This window comes from Corticium candelabrum, chromosome 17 (genome assembly GCF_963422355.1).
Source record: "Corticium candelabrum chromosome 17, ooCorCand1.1, whole genome shotgun sequence".
Taxonomy (NCBI): Eukaryota; Metazoa; Porifera; class Homoscleromorpha; order Homosclerophorida; family Plakinidae; genus Corticium; species Corticium candelabrum.
In genome coordinates, this window is record NC_085101.1 from 4,645,318 (window position 1) to 4,666,368 (window position 21,051).

Genomic DNA, 21,051 nt, shown 5'->3' on the forward strand with positions numbered 1-21,051 from the left:
GAAAAAATCTAAATGACTGTCTATTATAGATCAGTAAGCCACAAAAGATAATGCTATATAGAAGCCCGTAGATGTCACATTGTGACCGCAAGTGTGTTCTCAGACATCTCTGTCACAACTACGAAATATTTGGTCATCATTACAATGGGCTAGATCTCATTGAAGAACTCGGATAGTTTTAGTGCAAGGATGTAGACAATCCTCAAGAAAATGTGGATGTTAGAAAAAAACATTTCGGTCGCAGTCCTTTAGCGTAAATTTAACGTCGCTTGATTCACGATTATAGACGCCAAAGCAGGGCAAGCTTGACGCCTTCCTTAGTGTCTTACTGCACGCATGACGCCAACCTTAGTTCACTAATACGGCAATCAAAGAAAGGAACGACTAGAGAAATCCAAAAGTGTGCAGTTTGGTTCAAAGTAAAATTCTCTGTCTGTCGGTCGGTCGATTGGTCGGTCTGTTTGTCGCTCTGTTTGTCGGGCTGTTGTACGTTTACATTTACAATGCATAATGGAACTAGTTATACATGGACAGTAGTAGTATCTGACGCTTAATTAAATTGATAACAAAGTTACTTTGAACCTAGACTAAGCTTTTGCATTTTATGTGTATACTTCCAATTTTAGGTACACTCATTGCCAAATCCTAGCATGAAATTGTCTTTGTACTTCTTTCTGTCGACTCTCTTCACCGCACACTATAAGCTAAACAAAACCTTATCTCTAAGTCAAAACACAGCAGACGGAGTACAAATATCAGCACCAGTGAATACCTCACCTACTGACCCTTCAAACAAAGAAAGCAAAGCAAACATTGTTTTCAGCAGTAGTAGACAGCCTTTCTATGAGTGGGAGCGCTTTGATTCTTGGACTTGCAATACACCACAAGTTTCCCGTTTTGGATCACTATTATTTATTAAATCGTCGATAGAAACCAAAAGTTATCTTTACAGGATACTGCTTTTTGGAGGAATGAAAGAAATGCGTGACTGCGCGTCGCCAAGTTGGGAATCTCAAAGCACAACATGGATATATTATGAAGAAATAAACTCTTGGAAAACAATTGATAATGTCGCAAACGGACCGCCAGCAATGAGCTACGTGCAGCTGGTGACTCTTTGTAGTTCACATGCCGTCGTGGTGCATCTTGATGCTATCAAGAGCACTTGGATTTTTATGTATAAACAACTGGAATGGAAACAAGTTACGATTGCGGGTTATGGACCACATGTCACGAATAAACACGATCTCTTTGTTGCGGTAGCCGTAAGAAGTTCGAACTCTTCATGCGGTTGTAGTGAGGATGTTCTCGTTTTCGTGTACTTGAATCATGACTGGGAAACGATAACTCGAGTGGGCTATTACAGGCTCAGCTGTGTGATAGAACATACCACATATCGTTGGAAGAAAATTGGAATTCATACTTTTCGTAGCAATCGGTTTCATATAACTTATGTTGTTACTCCGCCAGGCGAGACAACATTGGTTTTCGTCATTGCAAGATGCATTTGGACATATTCCGTAGAGAAATCGATTTGGAATGAATCAAAAATCTGCGTTCTCGTTGATCCTGTAACCGATTTAGTTTTACGACCCGTATTCTTGACGGATACTCGAGAGATTCTCTTCTTTAATTTGAGAAATCGTTCAATTATTCGTCTGTTTTTGTCTAATACGTCTGCGTTCTACGAAAAAAATCCGGGGCTTATTCCAAACGTAGGACAAGTTTATTCTGTACGAGTAGTCAGTGGTAGCAAAGTGATGGTTTACTTGTCTGAAAACGGTGAATCTTGTGGCTCAAGCACTTGGATTCTAGAGAGAGACGATGTAGGGAGATTATGGTTTTGGAATAAGCTGAAGAAAACCGTTTTAGTTCCTTCACCTTACACATTACAATCATTTTGGAACGATATATGTTATCGGATTGTCGATTTATCTGTCGTTTCTAGTACAAACGAAGATCTTGTGCCATCGGTCATCTGGTCTCTGAGCATGCACACGAAGAAATGGCAAATACAAGGTCATCTCAACGTTACAGGAATAAACGTGGATGATGCTAAAATGTGGTATCGTTCAAAAAGCACGCACATGCAGGAAAACGTGTGGCTGATTGTATCAGACAGCTACAGTACGACTTTGATCACGAACGAAAACCTGCAACAAATGAGGTCTCGTGTACCTCCTAGATCCGAGTTTACACTCGTCACCATTAACTCGTCGTCGGCTCTGCTGTTTGGAGGTATCAATAGCTCTGGTGTTGTTCTAAATGATCTTTGGGAATTCTCCGTCACACACAGAATGTGGAAAAAAGTGAACACGACCGAGCACGAATGGAGCGTTCCCCCATCTCGATCTAGTCACGCTGCCGCAGTCGCAGGTTTCGACATGTTTGTTATCGGTGGATATAACTATAGCAAATCCTGTATTCAAGAATTGTGGAAATATAATTTGATCAATAATTCGTGGAGCATTTTGATATCAAACAACAAATTTTTACGTCCCGCTGCTACAACCAGGAGCTGCAAATTTGCTATGATTGCTCAAGCTGAAATGCTATGGATTGCAGCTAAAGTTTTTTCTGATGCTCATAACGATGGGAGCGATAACGTGTGGATGTTTATTCTTCACTCGCAAACGTTAACTCTAGCGGCTGAAAGACCGACTAGAGTAAAAACTAAGAGTGTGCCAGATTATATTCTTGCGACGTCATCTCTGATATTCTGGCAAGGGTATCTAGTAGGTTTCGATCTTTATGGCATAATGTACATGAAGGTTGGCTGTCCTCGGGGACTGACGTCGAGCGACATTTCTCGTTTTCCGTGCCACTTCTGCAAGGTCGGATTCTACGCTGACGTCGTGGGGTCGACCGAGTGTCGCAGATGTCCGAACGGGACGACGACAAAAGGTGAGCGCTCGTCAACGGTGACCGACTGCAACGTTTGCAGCGTCGCGGGTTACTGTCGTCATGGAAGTTGTCTGGTGGTGAGCAACAGTTTAACACAAGTTCCCGTATGCACGTGTCATGCCGGATTTACTGGTTCTCGCTGTCAAGACGCGACTTATTACTACATTGGCACGGGGGCTATTCTATTGGTAGGCATTATTGGTTTACTAGTTACTGTACTAGGCCGTATTATTAGAAATCGAAGAGCACGAGAAACGGCTTTCCATCGCCACATACAAATATTGGATGATGCGTGGCAGATCAGTTGGCAAGAAATAACACTGCAGAACGAAATAGGAGGAGGTGCATCGGGAAGAGTGCGGAAAGCGCAATATCGTGATATGGACGTTGCTGTAAAAATGCTGATCGGGGACGATGATCCGCAATCGTCGTTGGAATTCGCACGAGAAATTAAGTTTATGCAAACAATGCGTCATCCAAATATTGTACTTTTTATCGGAGCGGGTAAGACGAGTCCACAAGCACAACCGTTTCTCGTTATCGAGTTTGTTCATCGAGGTTCATTACGCCACGTACTGGATGACGTCAATATTGAAATAGATCAAAATCGTAAAATAGCGTTTGCTCTAGGCGCTTCGAAAGGAATGGAATTTCTTCACGTATTAGACCCACCGAGAATTCATCGAGATCTCAAGAGTGACAACTTGCTAGTTGGTCAAAGTTGGATTGTCAAAGTCGCTGATTTTGGTCTCGGAAAACCTATACGCGAACACCGACAATCTAAGAAATCTAAGCCGTTGATTGACAATCATTCACAAATAGATCCACTGTATGAAATGACAGAAATCTTTTCTGAGGATGGTATTGGGACAGTGAGATGGAGAGCACCAGAGTTATCACGTCGACAGGGCTACGACGGATCCATCGATGTCTACAGGTACGTACTCGAGGACATTCGTATATACAATTTTATACATTAATTAATTAATTCTTGTATATTTAGTTTTGGAATTGTTCTTTGGGAGATTTGGTCACGTGGCTTTCCTTTCGAGCAGCATCGGTTTGGCTACGAGGTAGAAAACGCCTTAGAAAATGGCGAGCGTCCCGTCGTTCCAGACAATTGTCCAGATGTATATGCAACCCTCATGCAAGCTTGCTGGGCAGACAGCGCTAGCGACCGACCGTCGTTCAGCGAAGTTGTCAACTGTCTGGAGAAGATACATCTGGACGATGCATGCTAGAGTAACTTCATGGGCGGGATACTATAGAAACGGCCCAGCCGGAGTTGCTCGCACAAATTTGTTCAGAGGTCTATGAATCTTAGCAGGTAACTATCTACAAGGGCTCTTCTAAAATCTCTCTATACTGCATGTCTATCTCATAAAAAGCGGCACTTAGATTATTTGACAAGTTTTGGAATTAGACGTCGAAAGAAGTTTGTTAATTAGCGCGTCAGTTGTTTCAAAAAATAAATAAAAGCGTTTGTTGTTAAATAAGCAAATTAACGCGCGTTAGATGGTACATCTCAAAGTTTGGTTTTTCCGCTTACTACACACTCTAGAGTTCTACCAAAGCTTGCAAATGAACGCAATACTTGTATATAAGCCAAATTATTTGCTTGCTTCCGACGGGTTTTCTCATTGTCTTCACTAGGCTAAGTGACCAGGCACATAAATCTTTAACGGTCAGAAAGACATGATTTTACAGTAAAGAAATGATTTTACAGTAAAGACATGATTTTACAGTTACCACAACAACTGAGCAGCAACATTCAGTTTGGTATAGTTATAATAGGGAGAGGGAACGTATTTACAAGCAAATCCGCAAACTAGATCACAACTCTTCTTGTAGTCTAATTTAGTCTGTGGTCGGTAGTGTAGGTAATCAAACTCTAGCTAGTAATGCCTAATTAGCTAAGTCTCTCTACCAGTTTCTTCTTGCTATACTATACAGCACAGAGCAGGTGTGGGTGTCTAGATATTAAACATGCAGTTCACGCGGTCACTGTAGTTTCTATGCTATCAGTCTACGCTGTTGCAAAGTCGTTCTTGGCCGAGTTACAGAACTTTGAGTTCGTTGCTGTTTTCTAAAAAGTCGAAGATTTCGTTAAACGTCGGTCTAGCGCTCGGATCGTGTATCCAACATGCTTGCATGATTTCTGCATAGTCTTCGAGACAGTCGTCCGGAACGGGAGGTCTCTCTCCTCTCTCGACGGCGTCTGCAACTTGGTGATTGAACGAGTACTGTCCGAAGGGAAGGCTTCGCGTCCATATTTCCCATAAAACGATTCCAAAACTAAACCACAACATACGGGTATTTGGAGACGACTACACTGTACGCTAATAGCCTCGACCTCCCAGACCAATGTAGCGCCAATTAAGAGCACGGTTGGGCAATTTGCGTTACACGGGTCTGGAAGGCTGAGGCTAGTACGATACCTGTATGCACTGACCTGTATACATCAATTGAGCCGTCGTGTGTTTGCATTCTGGACAGCTCGGGAGCCCTCCATCTGACAGTACCAATGTGACACTTTTGGGACATTTCTCTCATTTCGAGTTCCAAGAGTGGCCGTCTCAAGATCGCGTTCTTCCACCGCGATCGCTCTCGTCTAGTCACATGTTGATGTTTGGATTCCGAATAGAACGACTTTCCGAGACCAAAATCCGCTACCTTGACGATCCAGGCTTCACTCACCAACAGATTGTCACTTTTCAAATCTCTGTGAATCATGGGAGGATTCAAGTTGTGGAGAAACAGCATTCCTCTGGCAGCATTTAAAGCAAACTGGATTTTATGACTGACGCTGAGCTGGATGGTTTCTTCATTTAGGACTCTCCGTAGCGATCCATTTGCAGCATATTCGATAACAAGGAACAGTTGTCCGTACGGACTCATTTTTCCTGCTCCTAAAAATAGTACAATGTTTGGGTGTCGCATTGTTCGCATAAAATTGATCTCTCTGGCAAATTTTAGAGATTCTTGAGGATTGTCGTCGACGAACAGCGTTTTAACTGCGACCACGTAATCACGGTATCGAGCTCTCCACACTTGTCCGGCCGCTCCTCTTCCTATTTCTTCCAGCGTAGTCACCTCTTCCCAGCTGATCTGCCATGCATCATTTAGTTGTTGTATTTGGTCTTGCAGAGCCTTTTCTCTCTGATTTCGTTTTTTCCTGATGTAGAGGATAATTGATATCGAGACCACCAAAGCAGTTACAAACAGTATGACCGCTAGTGCGACGTAATAGTATGTGGCATGTTGACAGCGAGAGCCTGCGAAACCTATAAGACAGTCACATACGGGAGTTTGAGTTCCATTTACGTTCGTCACGGAGCAATGACCGTGTATACAAAAGCTTTGAACGCAGATATTGCAGTCGAATTTATTTAATGACATTCGTTGCAGTGTAGTGGTTCCAGGGGAACAAGGCTGACAGCGTCTTGATCCGGTACCGGCATAAGATCCAACTCTGCAAGGAGTGCAAGGGACTGTGGAAATATCTTCTGACGCGTATCCTTTGGGACAGCCAAGTTTCATAAATAACAGCGTTTTCTGGAGCGGTGCAAATCGCAATAAATTTCCACGCCAAAACGTTATAGGTAGAAAAGGGTAGTTCACAAGCGGACCTGGTTGACGAGCATTGAGGCGTTCCCATGTCTTTAATTCTACGATGAACAACCAAATTTGAAGATCTGATATTTTACATTTCGATTCTACAAATGGATCTTGATAACAGCCAACTGAAATCCACAACGATCCCGCGGCCCACGCTGCTTGAGCTGCGCATTCCCATAAATTGGCAAGGCTGGGACCACGGTTGGCTGATTTGACAATGTTCCACTCTTTGTTAATGAAGCTGTACTTCCACATGTCTTCGTGACAATATTCATGGTTTTTATCGGTTCCTCCATATATATACATATCATGATCAGTTGGGCTGACAACTGCAGCGTGATTGTATCTTGGATATGGAAGCGGCGTCACGTTTGCTTTGACGTTTACCCGAGTCCAATTTCCAGTTAATGTAGAAAACATCCACAGGTCATTAAACACAGTATCATCGGAGTAATTGGAGCTGCTGGTTCCTCCAAACAGAGCAGCTGCCGTAGCATTTACTGCCACAAGACTAAAATATTTTCGAGGAGAGACAAAATGTCCAGCCTTTTGTATATGTTTCATTGATTTAATAATGAAGGTTTCGATCGAAGTAACGATTACCCATTTGTTGTTTTGAAGCAACGTCCCAACTGTGTATCTTTCACAATCAGTATAACTTCTGTTGAGAATCTTGATACTCTCCCATCTACCAGTAGGTAAGTCTAAGCTCCAAAGAGTAAAATATTTCTTAGCCAAACGCCATTTTTCTCTTTTCTCGATTACATAAAATTTGTTGTTTATCACGTCTGTTACTCTCGAACAGGCATCCGTAGGTGGGAACGATTCATTCGGCTCTTTCGTCCACGTGTAAACTTCGGCTTGGCGATCTCTCATCAGAAACCACTTTCTAGATCTGCAAGGGTCACGCTTGTCCGTGGCAAAAACTACCAGAATATTGTTTTCCACTAGAACTGTAAAAAATATTTTGTCTAGCTCGGGACCTGCGTTTAGAATGCGTTCTTTCGAAATTATGTGTCCACTTATGATGTCTACGTTCAGAACAAGATTGAAGTTGTTGTCAAAGATGATGGAGCTAAAACGTTTTACTGCTACCGTTGCCAGATTTCTCCAATTACCACAATGTATCGAACGAATCCAAGTAGATTTTTGAACAAGGTAACGCCAGATACATCCATTTTCAACAGCAAACACGACGTTCTTTGATTCGGACGCTACAAAAGAACGACAATCGGGAGCAGTGGGGTAGTGTCTGCTTACTGCGTACTTTATCCTCCATTTGTAAGTTGTTCTCTCAATATCACAAGTTAATTCGAATAGTCGGGAATAATATTGTCTAGAAGAATATCGAAAAACGCCGCAAGGAAAGATGAGAATTGATTCACCACAAGAACACGATGTCGTCGTGTCATTGACGACAATGGCAATAGCGTTTTTATTTACTATACGACTTAGACCGGTATAAATTACCGAGAAATTTATCCTGTGCCAGTCTTCTGTATGTGAAGAAAATATCCAAGAATGATAGAGAAATTTGTAGTGCAACAGTATGACGTCAGTATCACACAGTGTTAGGAGACAAGGTGACAAAACTCCAGGAGGTGATTCGCTCAAATCAGCAGCAATGCGCCAATTGCCTAACTCGTCGTAGTAAATCCAGGTTGTGGTCGGAGTGCTAGCTGTGTGTCTCAACGATTTCTCTAGTAACACACCTCCAAACAAGAGCACCCGGAAGAAGTGCGGATCTCCGGCTGATGCGGACTGCAAAAATGATGCAGTACCGAACTTGATGACGTTGGGCGAGTTACACGTCCAACTGTCGAAGAGATTCCATCGATTGACATTTATGTAGCTGCCTGGAAGCAGATACTGCTGCTGCAAATTTGCTCCTACTTCGTTTAGAATTTGATCAGAAATTGTTGTTTGGTTGTTTGCCAGTTTGTTAATTTGTGACGAATTGACGACTAAGGAAGAGAGAGAAGTAAAAGAGACAATGAGGCCGTAGACGAGAATACGGATAATAGCAGAAATCATTTCCAAATTTGGTGTAGTCGTTTGCCTGCTTCTGCACCTGAACATACAAACGCTTACAATATCAATCTGCTAGTGCAGCGACGACTACTCCAGCGTCTGTAGCTTACTGCTGTATTTACGAAGCTGTTTTGTAAACTGAATAAACGTTTCAAGTAAATGCTTATCAAATTTAAATTCTAAATTAATTTTGAAATAGCCAACTAATAAAGTGCGCACTGACCTTAATTAAAAACGAATCCATATAACCGTTTATTCTTAAAACTTACATGTGAAAAGAAAGTGAAAGAGACGGACGTTTCACAAGCCTTTCAAGTGGATCCTAACGAGCTCGAGGCACAGTTGGAAGCATTCAGTGCAGCTAGTGCTGAAAGACCATGTTTGTGGCCAGTATTTGGTTTGGTATACACCAACTAAGTGAAATCATCAACCAAGCAATTATATAGAGCTACTATAGAGGAGCACTTCACCGGTACGTGCATCTCTAACTTCGTCCTCGGCGCTAAACGTCACACATCAAGTTTGGAAGTTTGGCGCTATCTCAGAGATCTCAGAGCAAACTTGATAGCGGAGCACTAGGCTAAGGTTAGAAAACGAAAACGTACGAGGCGGTTTCCAATAACGTCCAGTAAGTGTATGTTTCGTTTTACCGTTTCGTGTAGCCTTTGATATTTGCAAAAATGTGCTTTACATTGACTCACCTTCAATACGGCGGCTGTAGAATGAAGGCACTTTGTGTCACGTGATTATGTGCGATGATGCACGTTTCCGTGTGTTTTTCGCATCACACAAGCTCTTTTGTACTGTAGTATGGCCTCCATTCGTAGAAAGAAACACGGAGGAAAGTGCGAAAGATGGAGTGATTGTAAGTCGCTCAAAACGATCATGTGGAGTCTACAACGTACGAACGACCGAGTCGTTTATGAACTGTAACTTGTTCTCTTTCACTGCTAGAGTCCCCTGAAGCATCTATATAGACCCGTCTCTTGTGTAGTCTCGCGTAGCCAGACCATCTCCGCCTACATCCGCACGCGCGCGCGCGCACACACACACACACACACACACACACACACACACACACACACACACACACACACACACACACACACGCACACACGCGCACACACACACACACACACACACACACACACACACACACACACACACGCACACACACAGTCTGGATCCATGGTGTGTCTCTTTCACTTTTAGGTTTGGCTCCGTGTACGGCTTTGCGTGTACATGTACGGCTTTTATTTTACGGGAATTGTCAGTTTTGATGTTGCATGTGTTTTACTTTCTGATATGTTTTATCTGATTCTTGTTCTAAGACGAACACGTGTAGAGTCGTCAATCTAGTATCGGACGTTCTCTGATATCTTTCAGACAAATAACAAACGAGAATTTCTTTCATCTAAAGGCATGAATGTAGATAATAGTTACACAGAAACAAGACGTGTTAGATTGGGCTTGATCGCTTGACGTCTCGCCGTTCACGTCAACAATTTACAATTTCCGCTGCTGTTCTCCTATATCGGACACGCCCTTCTAATATCGGACAGCGATCGGTTTCAGTGGCTGTCGGTTTTTGCTTTTGACGGCACCACAACTTACTGTCTGCACCTTCGAATAACAGGTACATGGCAGCTTTCCACGTTTTCTCTCAAGAGGTTGAAGAAGAGGAGCGCGCGGGTCGTGTTTTGTAGTATCGGACACTTGTGCTTGTTTCGAGTACAATCGAGGCAAGATAATGCGTGTCAACGTGGACGACAGACGTCTAAAACTGCTCGCCGAGTATGAATAGCCTTTCATTTGTCTCTCACGTCAAACGAGTCAAGTAGCTGGAAAGAGAGCTATCTTGAAATTGCTCTAGTATTGCATGTATGGGCGCAAAATATACAACTACGATCGCAAACAGCCGTGTTTTAGCCGTCAAACTGCATCCACATGCATGCGTGCATGTCTGCCCCTAGCTCATACGCTACACGAACGGAATAGGTCTTGCAGAAAGCGGTAGCTCACTCGAATCACCATGCACGTCCGAAGCATCGCCATCGTTTGCGAACAAATGGATTTAGAGACGGCGGTAGCTGTCGATGCCTTGAAATTAGTCTCGCGTACCCAGACCTTACCACCACGTCACGCGTGTGAATGCAGTTTTGACGTCTAAAACACGGCGTTTTGCGATCGTAGTCGTCTATCATGCGCATACGTGCAATACTAGAGCAATGTCAAGATACTTGTCTATCCAACTACTTGCCTCGTTTGACGCGGGAGAGGCTATCATACTCGGCGAGCAGTTTCTAGACGTCTGTCGTCAACGTTGACATACTTCATCGCATTATCTTGCTGCGGTTGTACTCGAAACAAGCACAACAGGTGTCCGATATTAGAGAACGTGGAAAGCTGCCAATCTGTTGTTATTACTGCGCGTAGAAGAGACATGTACCGGGGCTACCTGTTAGTTGAAGGTGCAGACAGTAAGCTGTGGCGCCGTCAAAAGCAAAAACCTCCAATATTAGAGGGGTGCGTCCTCCAATATATAGGAGAACAGCAGCGGAAATTGTAAATTGTCGACGTGAACGGCGAGACGTCAAGCCCAATCTAACAAGTCTTGTAACTATTCTCTACATTCATGCCTCGTTTGTTATTTGTCTGGAAGTTTCCGATATCAGAGAACGTCCGATATTAGATTGACGACCCTACCGGGAAACAAAAGCAGCAGGCAAACTCTACTACCCTCCAAAATAAGTAGCATTCCACATCATTATTTTATGTCATACGTGCCTGCTTGTTTCTTAACAGACGGAATTTCTTAGTGCTAGAAACTGATGTTAATTAAACGAACCAACTGTAATTAGTCGTTACAGCACCAGTGCTTACACGTTACCTTTAGTTGATTTTTTTCACAGCCCAGCAGTCAGATGTTGGAATACAGTTTAGTACAATACGTCCGTGTCGCAGCACACAGTACTGAAGTTTGATATGAATAACGGTACGCATTTGGTATTAATGCGCACTTTACTGGTTTTCCGTCGTTTGTGATTTCAATCTAAAACGCCAATCGGCCACTGATCACTTTCGGTTAATCTAATATTGTTACACGAATACGTAACAGCACAGTATTGTATGAATAAACTATTTTTATCCTCAAGTTAACACTGAGCAAACACCTTAATTAAAACGAATAAATTATTTGTATTCTTAACACCGAGCAAACACCTTAATTAAAACAAATAAATTATTTGTCTTCTTAACACCGAGCAAACACCTTAATTAAAATGAATAAATTATTTGTATCCTTAACACCGAGGAAACACCTTAATTAAAACGAATAAATTATTTATACTCTTAACACCGAGAAAACACCTTTATTAAAATGAATAAATTATGTGTATTTTTAACACCGAGAAAACACCTTTATTAAAATGAATAAATTATGTGTATTTTTAACACCGAGAAAACACCTTAATTAATGAATAAATTATTTGAATCCTTAACACTGAGCAAACACCTTAATTACAGTGAATAAATTATTTGTAAATGAATAAATTATTTGTAAAATGAATAAACTATTTGTATCTCCGAGCAAACACCTTAATTAATTAGAGTCGGATTAATTAAGAATCCTAGATCAATAGTATTGATCAATAGATCAATATTGGTCAACACCGATTGACCAACCTGAAGGCAGTACATCGAAAACAAAACCTCCGTGTTCTAGGAGGTGCGAATTACGTATTCAAGGAAGTTGACTTGCGTTGACGTACGTGTACAATGTATATCTTCTAGGTACAAATATCTGCTACATTTGATGATTTAGAGTTGTAACCCCACTTGTTGCTAGCTCCAACGTAATACATACAAATGCAATACAGTAAATTATATTACAGTGTTAGGCAATAGTGGTGGTCTTCGTTTCACTCTGGCGTGACGTCTCAATCAAGTAACTTGTCTCACCTTGAAAGTGAGAGAATCAAGATGTACCTGTCTATACTTGTACTAGCACCTTCACGTCTCGACAAATCCGTAGACCCATAAGACTACAGTCAATGCTATACGAGCCATGTTTCGATTTCTGGTAAAAACAGGTTCGATGCACAGTACTCGACAATCTTTGCATTGCTGTACTGTAATCACCTTGTTATCTAGGAGCCTAAGGAGGGGTTGCGCAGACATGATGTCGTCTTCAAGATCGGCCTACAATGTCTTTGCAGCATGGGAACCATCCCTACTCGGTGTTGTTGATCGCATACGGTTGTCACCTACCCACGGCTGGGGTAACGCCAAGCTCCAGTGTTGAGAGCTCTGGGGTGAGCTAGCAGCTAGGTTTCGGTTTTGTCAGCAAGCACGCTGAAAGACAACGTCTCAGTGTACTCGTTCAGGCTACAGACGTTCGTATATGCACTGACAGTTCTTCAAGTCGTTACAGAACGTGTTCGAGAGACATTTGACGAAGAAAGTCACACAACTTTGCTGCAACATTCAGGTTTGTTTGTTAGATATTAATAGTGATATTTGCGACATACTGGTGGCGTTCTTAGAGATTGCTCTGCACAACTTTCAATGCCTGACCGATCTTAACATTTATTTCAATTTTTAGAGCATGCATGCATGTACACTGTGTTGTGGGAGCTAAGACAGACCGTACCGGACAATATCTAAATGTTCATGTACCTATATGTTTATGCAGAGCAAAGACGTGTAAGTCTGTTTCAGTGATTTTGTCATTGTGCTTTTGAAAATGGATGACAGTCGTGCTGACATCAGATCATGTGCTTTGAAGCCACAACACTTCTAAACTTATGCAAATATCGTTCTGTAGGATGGGACCTTGCAAGTTACGTTCTTCTAGACCATGCAAGTAGACGTGGCCTGCTGGAATTCATGGATATTATTCTAGATATGACATACTGTGATGTATACATGAGGCTGGAATGGAGGGTGTTCCTGTGGTCTGTCATTTTATATTGAGAGATCATGCTGGGCACACGCACACATACACACACCCACACGGCCAGGTGGGCAGACACGCAGAACAACAAACTCACAAACGGATGTAAGCACGAGTAGACTCGTAACCGACGGACAGACGCACAAACAGACAGACGCACAAACAGACAGACACACACGTTGACGTTTTTACAGATCTAGTGTGGTGACGACACTATAATTATATTTTATAAAACATGCCAAGACATATATAAGTGCCAATACATACGTAAGTATTTGCTAACGATTTTCTATTCTTTTGGTAACTAGAATGTTTGTTTGACACCATAGCTCTACAACACCGCGCAATGAATACGCTAGAAACTATTCAAGAGGTCGTTGCGAACGGATCTGTCAAAAAGCTGCCTTCAGTTGCTCCGCAAAACCCTCGTCTTCCACGTACAAATATGCTTCCGCGAACAAAGAGGTATATCGAGGTGCTCTCTGAGTTGGAGATAATGGGTGTTCCTGAAGAGAAACTGGAGACGCTGTCACGTGATGAGGCTTATGAGATGCTACGGACATTGAGGGGAAGTGATGATGAGGTATAGTCTTGCCTGATCACACACACACACACCCACCCACCCAACAAACGTGATACATACATACCAATTGGTACACTTCTACTTAAAATGAAATTACCACGTGACGCCGTTAGATTCTAAGCCCTACGACAGCAACAGAAGAAATGGATGTGAACAGTGCCGAAAAACTGCTAGACGTCGCCAGACTAGCCTCCAGTCTTCGTGTCGCCGACCCTGAGGGAACACTCAAAGACACGCAAACAGCCAAAGAGAGAATCCTATTGCACATGAACGGCAAAACGTGCCATCAAAATGTCTCCGAGGTATTACCATCAATAAAATTTTAAGCTTTAGAATAGATGATATAGGTTATGTACGTATACTCTATAGCTATTGCAAGATGTTCGAGAGAATGCTCGGCAATACAGGGAGGCTTGCGAGTCTCTTCGAAAACTGGCGGACGAAGTAAACGAATTTGTGAAGGGCAATGCCATGCAGATGCACTCTATTGCCAGTTATCTTCTTCGTGAATTTCCACATTTCGAAGCAATATTGGCAAATACGACGAGAGTCCTCTCCTCTGGCTGCTGTTCTCTAATTGTAGCAGGTACAAAGCATTTAAATACAATAAATTAGATTTTAAACATTAAAATAATTTTTGTAATTACAATAGAATTTATAGAAATTTAGTTGTAATTACGTTAAATAATAGACTGTATAAATAGAATTTATAATTACAATAGAATTTAGTTGTAATTACACTGTACGTTAATTAATAGACTGTATAAAATATTTTGTACTTGAATTATTAAAAATATATCATTAAAGTTTAACATTTTAGTTTATTAACCTGATTGCTATAATTTTATTAATCTTAAAATTATTAACTTATTTCTATTCTAGTATCAAAATCCAAATATTCACACCACAACTATTCTTTAGCTTACTGAACGTGCAATACAAATTATTTATTTATTTATTTATTTATCTATTTATTTATTTATTTATTTATCTATTTATTTATTTATTTATTTATTTATCTATTTATTTATTTATTTATTTATCTATTTATTTATCTATTTATTTATTTATCTATTTATTTATTTATCTATTTATTTATCTATTTATTTATCTATTTATTTATCTATTTATCTATTTATTTATTTATCTATTTATTTATCTATTTATTTATCTATTTATCTATTTATTTATTTATCTATTTATTTATCTATTTATTTATTTATCTATTTATTTATTTATTTATTTATTTATCTATTTATTTATCTATTTATTTATTTAGTATCAAAATCCAAATATTCACAGCGCGACAACTATTTCTTTAGCTTACTAAACTTGCAATACAAATTATCTATTTATTTATTTATTTAATTATTTATTTATATATTTATTTATCTATTTAATTATTTATTTATTTATTTACTTATTTATTTATCTATTTACTTATTTATTTATCTATTTATCTATTTATCTATTTATTTATTTATTTACTTATCTACTTATTTATTTATTTAATTAATTATTTATCTATTTACTTATCTATTTATTTAATTATTTATTTATTTATTTACTTATTTATTTATTTATTTATTTATCTATTTACTTATTTATTTATTTATTTATTTATCTATTTGTCTATTTATTTATTTATTTACTTATTTACTTATTTATTTATTTAATTATTTATTTATTTATTTACTTATTTACTTCTATTTCAAATACAGTGTATTCGTATACTTACTTGATTGCAGGTGAAGTATCAGCCGGCAAAAGCTCTTTCTTGAACATTCTGTGTGATGGCGCTGGTTTCTCCCTTCCGGTCAGCGAACAAGAAACAACGTCTTGCGTTTGCGAGGTGAAATACGGCGCCGAAGAGAAAGCCATTGTCTACAAAAACGATTCCTCTTCCAGTGAAACCCAGGACAACCAATTCGAAATTGCATTAGACAGTCTGGCTGAATACATTAATTTTGACAACCTCGATCCTGACGATAGACTGCCATACCACAAGGTTGAGATTTTTACTCCTTCACAGCTGTTAAAGGTGCGTAGAAGTAATATACATAAAGTACATATAGTGAATGTTGGTAGCATAGTGACTGTAATCGAAAAAAATGTATGTATGTATGTATGTATGTATGTATGTATGTATGTATGTATGTATGTATGTATGTATGTATGTATGTATGTATGTATGTGGCTCAATTGGTTAGAGTGTGCATTTGGAGATTGGCAACATCCGGGACCTTTGGGTCAGAGTTCGAGTGCGGGAGGGCCACATACATAAGTTCCCTTGGGCAAGGAACTAACATACACTTGCCTCTCTCTCCGGAGTGTCAGTTTCTGTCCAGCAAGTTTTGAAGCATGAAGTATGAAGTATGAAGTACAGCAAGTATGACATACCTAGTGACATGATAGTGTGACTGCTGAAAGTGTAGAGTATAGCAAGTATAGAAAGTTTAGAGTGTCTGCAGTAACCTGGGCCCTAAGGGTCCTTGTAACAAACAAAAAAATGTATGTATGTATGTATGTATGTATGTATAGCCTGTACGTGCATTAAGTGATGTGATTCAATGTTTAGTGCGGACTCGTTCTTGTTGACACTCCAGGAGTGGCATCAGATAGAACAAGTATGACCGAGTTTGTTGAAAACTATCTACGTGACTCTGCCGGACTCGTCTACATCATAAAAGATGCAGTGAACATTCACAAGGTAACAACAGACTTGCACCCACCCACCCAATCCTTGAGTTTATTATTCTTGCTGTCCGTCAGTTGAACAGGCTCTTCAAGCTTGAAGCTTCTGTCACCAACTCTTACAATCAGCAAGATATTGAGGATCTATCGGGCACTCAAAGTCGCCGATCTCTCTTTATTCTCAACAAATGGGATATTATCAATGACAAGCAGGGTATGATCGATGCTGTACAGAAGAAACTAGATAGCCATTGGCTTACAGAAGCGAACACCCAGCAGTCGGAAGTGTTGCCGCTCGCTGCGACTGTCGATTTGCAGCATCTGCGAGCAGGGTATCTAAGCGATCGCTTGTGCAAAGTCATCGAAGCTTTGAAAGATGTCGTACCACACAACATGAAACTGAGCCTTCAAACTCGATACAAGTGAGTTCTCTACTGTCCCATGTATGAATGAATCAATTTTAACTGTATACGTATATACTTGTCTTTCTAGGTGGTTGCAGTATGTTGTGCTCCGAATAGAACATCACGCGAAACGATATCTCAATCACGCGTCTGCAATGGAAAAAGGAATCGAGAGCGACACGCAGAGAAGCGCCACCGAACAACTGGACAGGATTTTGAAAACGGGAGAGAAATGTTTTCACCAGCTTTGGGCATTCATAGACAGCATCGACTTGTCCGAGACTGTGGTCAAACTGCATCAGTATATTCAGTCGAAGTCGGTAAGGGCAGGAATTTGTAGCTGGGAAGAAGCAGATTGCCCTGGAGATGCCGACATGCAGATGAACGACCTCGAAGAAGTGGCAAAGCAAAAAGTCGAAGACAGAATTCGCAATGCCATCGAAAAATGGGAAGACGAGAAACACATTTTAGCAGAATGCAAGCAACCGGTAGCATTAAAAATCAAAGAATGTCTCAAAGAGTTAGAGGTAGATGCTGCATCTCTAACGGACGCCCTGCTGTCTCTCCGTCCCGCACAGGTACCGGTTTTGCCCTTTTCGTTTCGCTTTATTCTCAGCAAGGACGGTTCGGTGGTTGGCAAGAAGCTGACCAAGCTACTCGTGTCGCGCTTCAAGAAATATCGCAAAGACTATTACTTTGAAAACAAAGTTGTCTGCATGCAAGAAATGTCCAACGACTCTCTAGCTTCGCTAGCGAATGAAGAACGCCTCACTACACTCGTAGAAGAAATGGTTAGCTTCAAGGAAATGCACCGAAGCTTTGTGCAGCAAGTGCACGAGCTAATCGGACAATTTCAAGAAGAAATCGATAATCTCAAAAAGGGGGACCCCGCCAGGGTTCTTCGCGCAAAATACCAACCACTCAACAAGCAATGCAAAGAAATCAGAAGCCGTCTTCTTGCGTGGGAGCTCAGACATATCTTTGATGGAAATCAAATTCAGAGCGTCGAAATCGATATAAACGACGAGGTACCGATTTCGGGAAGCTCCCATGCCGTCATTCTGCAAGGGATGAGAAACGGAGAGCAAGAAGTGCTTGTGAAGAAGTATCGCGGAACAATCGAGTCGGACCTTCTGTTTATCAACAAGGAGTACCGTGCGCTGCGGTGAGAAATCGTACACACTACACACACACACACACACACACACACACACACACACACACACACACACACACACACACACACACACACACACACACACACACACACACACACACACACACACACACACACACACACACACACACACACACACACACACACACACACACACACACACACACACACACAGTGTACAAGATGTGAGGTCTTTGATTCTTGTAGTGAAATGCGCTGCCCTGACATTGCAAGAGCGCTGGGCATGATGGCAGTCGACTACTGCGGTTCTAGGCGGTTGTGCCTCATCATGGAGCCCGGTGTGAGCAGCCTTGCTCTGTGGCTAGAAAATCATAAGAACGTGGCGGCGTACAGCGAAGACGTCGTAGTTCCTTACACATTGAAGTTTGCTCACCAGATTGCCAAAGCGTTGGCCTTTCTTCACGAGCAGAAAGTCGTCAACAGAAACATCTCATCAGGAGCCATCATTGTAAGTATCGTGCATGAGTATGCATAAATGTTTGACATTGCCATATATCGTTGGACGTATTAATTAAGTAATCGAGATTCAAGCAAAGTCATGCCAAACTATGGCACACAACCCAAAGAGGCCCTAGGTCTCCAAATTGGGGGCCCATCTGCTAGTGTTATTGGGTTAAAGACCTTGTCTATTGTCTAGGAGCTACACCTTCTGCATGGAGTTGAGGGCCATGGCCCACCTAAGCCACTATTGAACGACACCACTGTATGCATGTCGCGAGCTGGACGGCGAGTAGCGGTAGGGTAGGTAGACACGAGCGGCCGACACCGGAGTGAGTGCACAAATCACCAAGGACTTCTATATCATTCGCACGCAAGCTCTCACCACACCGACTGACTACTATCCAAATTTAAATGACTACTTCAGTCAACTCAAACGCCGGTCCAGTCAAAGTGCCACAAACACGCAATGACACGAGGCCATATATGGCAACACAACTCAGACTTGCATGGTAAAGCAACTTAATTAAGTAATCGAGATTCAAGCAAAGCCATGCCAAACTATGGCACACAGACGCTAGGCCTCCAAATTGGGGGCCCAGATGCTATAGGGTTAGGGTTAAAGACCTTGTCGATTGTCTAGGAGATACACCTTCTGGAGTTGAGGGCCATAGCCCACCCAGGCCACTACTGAACGACTCCACTGTATGTGTACATACTGTTTGTTAAGTGCAACTAACATAGTAAGCGTGGCTGAAGTGAGGACTTTCATCTAAACTCTATCATAAGCATGCAGAGCGTCAAAGAAATTTATGTATCGACCGACAATGATTCTAGCGCACTGTTTCACACCCTTACATTGTGGTTGGCTTCTGCAAAGTCTCTTCACCCTTCTCGTTTGTATAGATAACGAAAGACAATGCAGACAAGACGGGTTTGAGGTGCAAGTTGTACGACATCGGAGTACCACAACAGTCGGCCATGTCTCTCTCCCTCAACGAAAAGCTCTCGCGCTATTCCGCACCAGAAGTGGTCGTCAGCTCGACTTTCCAACCGTCGATGGACGTATTCAGCTTTGGCCAAGTTCTCTCCGACCTTTGGTACGGATTCATCCCGAAAAAAGACCACACCGTTGCATCAAACGATGATCTCGACAGCGAGAACGCTTCCGTTATTAGTCACGACACCGCGCCATGCTCGGTCGGAGGATTGCGCATACCGACCGTGAGGCAATACTCTCCGGACGTCTGTTCGAGGGAGCAGACGCAGCCACCGCAGCACTACATCCAGCTAATCGTCGCTTGTACCGACCCGTTTCCAAAGAGCCGCCCGACAGCCGAAACGGCCAAGAACCGAGTGTATGACATTGCAAACTCGATGGATGACGGCAGCGTCGAGTTATAGAATTAGGGAGAGAGATAGTTTGTCGATTTTTGTGCTTGAAACTTTAGAGTGAGTGGACATTGATGATTGGTAAACATTATCTAGAATTCTATTGAGTTACTATTGATCTGACATGTTCAGTAAAACAAGTGGTGACCGTACTTGTCTCACAGACCGCGTGATATTGCAAACAACGCTTTACAATTCATTGCAATATTTTTCGAAAATTACTACACTAGCCAATTATCATCATTACAGCAGCTTGTGTTTGCAAAACATTTACTACCGTCAGTACGTATACGCACAGTCTAGAATTTTAGTTTCACCATTGAACGAATGGTAACGTTCAAGATCACGAGATTGCTTTTGTAATTACGTGTACTCGTTACTACATTTTAATATTCAAAAACTGGCTGCATAAACACCAATATTATCAGTGGCGTAGCCAGGAGATTTTTAACCGAGAGATGTTGATATAAATTTTGCAATTGATCATTAATATCTACCATTTGTCCTATTACATCAAAGATAAAAATTGCAGCTACCATTAGCTAGAAAACGTCACTACGTAGTCAGCTACTCTACACATCATTTCGAATGCTGTGATTATCTTGAGAAAAGCAGCTGATAAATAGTAATCTGCCTTCAGAGTTCTTTTCATTGCCGGAGCTCGGTCATGCTGAGGGCACGCGACAGCAATGGAACCAGGATGCGGACACGTGACAAGACCACGCCTATTTTATTAAAGAGGCAACTGCCTTATTGCCTCATCTAGCTACGCCTCGCCTCTGAATTTATTCAGAATAAAGAAGACTTCGCTTTCAAGGGAGCACTAGCTGTTTGA

The 21,051-nt window shown here is 41.5% G+C and overlaps 1 protein-coding gene across 1 annotated transcript; it reads left to right on the top strand.

The window, feature by feature from the left end:
• Positions 1–13,969: 13,969 nt before the first annotated feature.
• LOC134192959 (uncharacterized) lies at positions 13,970–20,368 on the top strand. The gene is made up of 9 exons (XM_062661717.1): positions 13,970–14,090; positions 14,204–14,392; positions 14,460–14,676; positions 15,839–16,131; positions 16,669–16,800; positions 16,863–17,206; positions 17,277–18,353; positions 18,573–18,834; positions 19,731–20,368. Exons 1-9 carry the CDS (start codon positions 14,004–14,006, stop codon positions 20,226–20,228), a joined length of 3,099 nt encoding a protein of 1,032 aa, XP_062517701.1. The 5' UTR covers positions 13,970–14,003; the 3' UTR covers positions 20,229–20,368.
• The last annotated feature ends 683 nt before the right edge of the window (positions 20,369–21,051 follow it).

What these genes read in the sequence shown, in the direction of transcription:
- LOC134192959 (XM_062661717.1), top strand. Translation starts at nt 14,004, where the DNA reads ATGGGTGTTCCTGAAGAGAAACTGGAGACGCTGTCACGTGATGAGGCT. An exon ending in TGAGGGGAAGTGATGATGAG is followed by an intron (nt 14,091 to 14,203) that starts GTATAGTCTTGC and finishes TGACGCCGTTAG; the next exon opens with ATTCTAAGCCCTACGACAGC. An exon ending in AGCCTTCAAACTCGATACAA is followed by an intron (nt 17,207 to 17,276) that starts GTGAGTTCTCTA and finishes TTGTCTTTCTAG; the next exon opens with GTGGTTGCAGTATGTTGTGC.